At 51.5% G+C, this 6,158-nt stretch overlaps 1 protein-coding gene across 3 annotated transcripts in view; it reads left to right on the top strand.

Moving 5' to 3' along the window:
* The first annotated feature begins 2,925 nt into the window (after window positions 1-2,925).
* Window positions 2,926-6,158, top strand: part of INTS6 (integrator complex subunit 6) — a 38,339-nt gene continuing 35,106 nt past the window's right edge. For 2 of the 3 annotated variants that reach the window (XM_030969456.1, XM_030969533.1), the window contains exons 1-3: window positions 3,021-3,455; window positions 3,709-3,786; window positions 4,509-4,658. In XM_030969456.1, coding sequence (XP_030825316.1) covers window positions 3,345-3,455; window positions 3,709-3,786; window positions 4,509-4,658 — 339 coding nt within the window. In that variant the 5' untranslated portion in view covers window positions 3,021-3,344. Of the gene's footprint in view, window positions 2,981-3,020; window positions 3,456-3,708; window positions 3,787-4,508; window positions 4,659-6,158 lie in introns of those variants that run through there. The other variant, XM_030969388.1, reaches the window with a different exon arrangement.

Here is a 6,158-nt window from a genome sequence, read left to right as displayed (position 1 = left end):
CAGGAAGGACTGAATGCTCCAAATGGCCTCAAAGATAACAGCATAAAGCATACAGAAAAGTATAATAAATTAGTTTCTTTGTATAAATACCATTGGAACTGTGTATAAGTTTTTTTCTGTGTGATTCTTCCACCAGTGATAATTACCAGGGCTGAGGGAACAAGATGTAGAGTGGGGCCAGCTGCTTCAGTCTCACTTTCCTCTTGCATGGGTAAGACAGTTACAGCATGCCTACAGCTTGCAATTTTCAAAGTTGACTCAGAATCCATACTGGCTTATAACTGATTCTACCACCATGAATGAACGTGGCTTTTTCGCTGATCTCTCTTCATTTACTGGCAACAAAACATAAAAATTCCAAATGGCCTTCCCGGATTCATGCAACGTCTTCATGGTTCCGGTTGCCTCTCACCATGACATTTTCTTGGTATGACAAGGATTCTAAAATGCCTCTTTTCCAGCACTTTGGAGAACAAACCACTCCAGAAGTTTCCCATTTTTCAGATGTTCCCCAAGAAGATGCATGATGTTTTACACATAAAAGTGATGATGATTTTATTAGGATGGTCAGTGGAATATCAGCAACACACAAACAGAGAGACTATGGCATGTCTGAACAATGTGCCTATCTCAGAAACTTAAAAGGAAGCCAATTAAAGGACATAATGATACACTCAGTCAACATTACTCCCAAATGAAATTACTAATCCTAAGGTGTGATTTGCTTAAGCAGCACTGCAGCCCACAACTTGAATCCCACCACCTTAGGGAGACTACTCTTCCAGCAGCCAGTCTTGCTTACCTTAGGAGCTGCATAAGGTACTTTTAAATTTCTTTGGGGACCTGAGGGGACAGAAGGTGTCCCAAAATACCTCTGTGGAGAGAAAATGACTGTGAACCAAGCCTCACTGATAGTTCAAATGTTTTACTGGGTAACAGGGACTAGCATGCTGCTTGATTCCAGGGTAACCCAGCAATATGGCCTCTGTGGGACCTGCAAGTTATCTCCCTCTCACAGGAGGGATTCAGACTAAACAGTAGAACCTGTACCAGAACAGCCTTGCTGCAGGTCATGAGACCCAGTGCCACTGCTAGAGCTCTAATACTGAACTGCTGGAAAGATACAAGCTGCTCAAGAGCCACTGGGTACACATGAGCTTGGTCACTTCTCACCAACAGCAGCACAATCCACAGAGAGGAATAATCATAGTAAAAGAAATTACTGCCAAAGTTGCTGTATTTTGGACTGCACCAACTCCAAAGATTCCTTCCCAGCTCTCCCAGGGTCCTTAAGATTGGAGATATTTTAATGGCCTTGAATGGTAAACTGGGCTGAAAGGAAGTGTCCTTGATTTCACCCCAAAGCCGGCACAGGTCACAGGTGCAGCACCAACAGGAAAGCCAAAATAAGCTGCTTGAAGGCATAGAAATGCATCCAATTTGCAATGGAAATGTGATTCTATCCCCCTCTCTTCCTAGAAATGCTAATCTTCCATTAGTCTTAAAAAAGGAAAAAAATAGCAAAAAAGCCGAATCAAGCTCTTGTCCAACAAGACACAAATCTTGCCTGCAAGACCAAGATGAATCAAGCCAGAACACTGCCAATTTTATCTTGGGAGGAGGAAGGAGCACAGTGATTTTAAACCTTCTAGATCAGTAGCTGTGGGAGCACATCAGCTGGATCAGGGAGAAAAAAAAATCAGTCAGATAGGAAACGGAGCATTCTCCTGAACAGATTATGCTAAGAAATGGCTCTGGAGTTACTGCTCCAAGGCTGTGAGCAGAAACAGCAGACTCAATTGCTGGGGAAAAAAAACCAAACCAAAACAAAACCAAAAAAACACCCAAAACCCAAGAGATCTTCATTATTAATTGCTTAGGAACAGCCCATAATCATAAGATTTATAAGAAGTAAATTTGGAGTGCCTTTGCATGGATGACAGAAACCTTAGTATTAATCACTGCTCGTATGGAAGGGAAAAGGTCACAGCTAAGGCTAGCCAGTTTTTTTTCCCCCTAAGGACCGAGTGAAAGGCCAGACCATGTCTCTGGGAATTCATCATCAAAACGGTACCGGACCGTCTTCTCCATCCTAAACCCAGGGGGCAAGACAGGCGACCCCTGAGCTGTCTGCCAGGAGCCGAAGTTCCCTTGAGGAGCGATCCCCCCGCTCTCTCGTCACCAGGGCCGGAGGGGCTCCGCGGGCACCTCTCTGGCTTCTGCACAGGTCACCCGGAGCCCCTAAGCACGGCCCTCGTCGCGGCCAGGGGACAGCACCCGCTGCGGGGGCAGGTGGGGATCTGCCCGCAGCCTCAAGGAGAGCGGCGGCGCCCGGAGACGGGGCGGGGGGTAGCGCCCGCCCTCTTCCCTCCCTCCTTCCTTCCTTCCCACCCCCGTGACTCACCCGCCGCTCCCGGCGGCGACAAGCCGCCAGCGCCGGAGCTACCGCCCCGGCCCGGCCCGGCCCGGCGCTCCCCAGGGGCCGCCCCCCGCCCTCCCCGAGCGGGCGGGTCAGGCAGGGCACTGCCCCTGAGGGACGCGTCACCCGCAGCCCTCAAAATAGCTCAGCGAGAGGGGCGGCGGCCTCAGATCTCTCACCCCATCCGTCCCTCCCGCGCTACCCCTCCGCACCCCGGGGCCTGGAGCGCACCCCCGGGGCGCGTCCCTGCCAGCGCCGGCGCTCCCCGCCCTGCCCCGTGTCCCCCGGCTGCCCCCCCGCCCTGCCTGCGCCTGCGCGCCCCCGCCGCCCGCGCCCGCTGCGGCCGCTCCGCCCCATCGATTTGAATATGCTAAGAAGCGGTTACCGGGGCCCTATGGTGGAGCCAAGAGCCAGTCACGTGGGACGGGGACGTGTCCTTGAGGGGCAGGGCCGACCTACCCAGGCTGCCTTAAAAACGGGAGGCGAGCGAGGAAGCGCCTCAGTCAGAGCGAGAAAGTGCCGGGGTAGTGGGGCTGCGGCTGCTCCGCCTGAAACTTCTGAGTAACATCAACAGGGGGAGGGGAGGGCGGGCGGCGGTGGAGGAGGAAGGTGGCGGTGGGGGGAAGGTTAGCCAGCAGCGCAGCCCTATCCGCCTCTCCCTCATAAACCAGCCTGTGTTGGGCTGAGCAGGCCCCTCACACAAAGGAGGGCAGGGCAGGCAGGGCTGCCCCCCCTTCCCCCCCGCCTCGGCAGAGGGGCAGCGGGGAGGCGCCCTTCCCCGTGCATAGCACTCACAGCCACTTACTCCTCTCCCGTCCCCCGTCTTCTCTCTCTCCTCCCCTTCCCCTCACCTCCCCCCACGGTTCTCCCCTCAGCCCCCCGCCCGCTGTCCATGTAGCCGTCCGGCCGCCGGCCCCTCCGCACTATGCCCATCTTACTCTTCCTGATAGACACGTCCGCCTCCATGAACCAGCGCACCCATCTGGGCACCACCTATCTGGACATAGCCAAAGGCGCTGTAGAGACTTTCATGAAGGTACCGGGCTCTGCCTTGCGAGAGGAGGCAAGAGAAAGCGAGCGAGAGTGGCTGCGCGGGGAGGGGAGGGGGCGGCAGGGAGCGGGGGGCTGCCTGGGCCGGGGGCGCGGGGCGAGGGCGGGCGGGAGCGAGCGAGAGAGAGAGTGCGTGTGTGTGCGGGGAGGGAGGGGAGGGGAGGGGACGGCCGAGCCGGGGGGCTCCGGCGGCGGCGCCGCCTCTCGGCTCACCCTCTGCTTTGTCCCCCGCGCCGCAGCTCCGAGCCCGGGACCCGGCCAGCAGGGGAGACAGGTACATGCTGGTCACTTTCGAGGAGCCTCCCTACGCTATCAAGGTAACCCCCGCTCACCCCCCCTTCCTCCCTGGGCTCCTTCCGGCCCGTCCGCCCCCTGCCCGCCTCGCCCCGGCTGCCGGCGGTCCGGGGAGCGCGGCACACACGGGCTCCGGCGGCGGCGCTGACATCAACATGGCCGACGCTTTTCCCCTGTGCGGTGTGTGCGAGCAGCAATGAACTGTGGGGGATATTTATTCAACTTGGGAGAAGTGACAGCAACTCCAAGGAGAGTTCGGCTGGGAAGGGGCGAGCCGGGGGAAGGACCGACTTCAGCCTGGAGAGCCCCGGACTCGGAAGGGGACGGCACTTCCCTGGCCCCGCCGCGGCGGGGGGGGGACGCACCGCGCGGGGGAAGGGGGCGGGGGGTCCACATGACACAGGACGGTGAACCTGTTGGAGGTCGCTTCACAGCGCAGTTGGCTTCCATCTGGGCAGGGCTCTGGGAGGGTGATGTAAATAACTCTAAGGTTTGGGCACCCGTGTCCTCTAAGAAATTTGTCCCGTGGAACTAAGCAAAAATGCTCGTTTGGTAAATGGGGAGTTCTAAGGATTAAGAGAAGTTCACAATTTCAGGCTTTTTGGAGCAACATCAAATACTAACTTCTGAAGTATTTCATTATCGTTTGTAGTGAGCTGCGTGCAGCAGGGGAGGCTCTTTGTAGCCTAACAGGAAAGCAAAACTCGTATCTGCAGAATAAATCTTTTCACATTTCCCTTTGCAGGCTGGCTGGAAGGAAAACCATGCAACGTTTATGAATGAACTGAAAAACCTTCAGGCTGAAGGACTTACGACTCTTGGCCAGTCCCTAAGGACAGCTTTTGATTTATTAAACTTAAATAGATTAGTAACTGGCATAGACAACTATGGGCAGGTAGGTTGGCTGTTACTAGGTGGAAAAATATTAAAACACAAACTTCCCAGAGACAGCAATTAGCTAGTTGTCCAAAGTGGCATCTTCATGGAATATTCAATATAGGGGCTTCAAAATGTAAGCAGAGCTCGGCTAGCTTGAAGAAATACAGCCAGTGAGTTTGAGTTACTTTTTTGTTCTTTAATTTCAATCGTGTCTCAGTTTTTAAGCTATGATACAGCCTCCAAGTTGACCTTTTCAGTTCAAATTTTTCCTTTTCTTGTTGAGTCTGTGTTCAGTACCTTAGCTGGTGAGCCTGATAGGGTTATGAAAACTTTGTTTTCTCTGTACAGTGCTGAACAGTTTGGGAGATGAGCCATTTTTCTAACAACACTGCATGTCCAAAAGTACTGGAAGGGGCACTTTTTCAAAACACTTTCTTTCCAGTGAGTTTACCACAACAATTCTCTGAATACATGTATTTTTATGAGCCTGAAGTGTATCAGAGCATTGAGAAGCTGTGCTTTTTTAATTTCTCTATTTCAACTATCCCTTTAAAGCAGGAGTTTTTGGTGTGGGCCAGCATTCTCATGCTCATTAGTGTGAGCTGCTAAAATACAGACATTGTAGGTTAAGTGTGTGCCTTAGGACTCAGAGTTCTTTCTGCTGCTGGATCAAAGCTTGGATTTGTTTCACATGAAGGATGCTACTAATACTTTTCTGGGGCATACCAACTTGAATCTCCCCTTTTTGTTTGTTATTCTCATGTAATTCTGTGTCCACTATCTGAGGATTAGTACTTAGTACAGTATTTAACATGGGTATGTGATTGTGAACATAAGTCCCTCTTCTTCCCCCGCTATTTCCCAGTCTAAGCAGAGTTTGTGATAACATGCCACATGTGTTTTTGAAGGAAATTCATCATGCTGCATTGTATGGCTTTACCATGCAATGGTCAAGTGAGCCTAAACGTTTTTAAAATGCTTGTTTAGTGATGAAACTTTAAAAAAGGGCTAGTTCCACACATGAGGTTTTTTCCTGTGGCCATCTGATGTCCTCATACAGCTGTGTGTGATTTTCCCATTTTTCTGATATTTTTGTTTAGTTACAGGAGCTATATTCTTGAACACTTAACCCCTGTAGGCCCATACACAAAATATTGTTCTTTCCCATTGCTACTGATAATTATTCTAATTAAACCCATGTCAAATAATTTGCTCTAAGTGAGCCAGTTGTGCTCAACTACTCAAGTGGGCAGTTGAGTTGCCATTATTATTTTGACTCACTCGTAGTGTTCATTACTGCAATAGCTGCTCTTTTGCCTGTGAAGCAGTGACTTTTTCTTTGTCTGATCTGTTTGGGTTGTCTGTCTGTCTGGGCTTGAACCCACTGTCACTTAAGCACGTTTTTGCTCCATTCCATGTGTGGAGCTGGCCGTTGAAGAGGTATTCACAATGTGCAGTCAGGTGACTAAATAGAAATTCTAACTCTTTTTAGCATCTGCAAAAATAGATTACTCTG

Source organism: Camarhynchus parvulus, chromosome 1 (assembly GCF_901933205.1).
Source record: "Camarhynchus parvulus chromosome 1, STF_HiC, whole genome shotgun sequence".
NCBI lineage: Eukaryota > Metazoa > Chordata > Aves > Passeriformes > Thraupidae > Camarhynchus > Camarhynchus parvulus.
The sequence above is the reverse complement of the archived record's forward strand: the minus strand, read 5'-3'. Positions and strand labels throughout refer to the sequence as shown.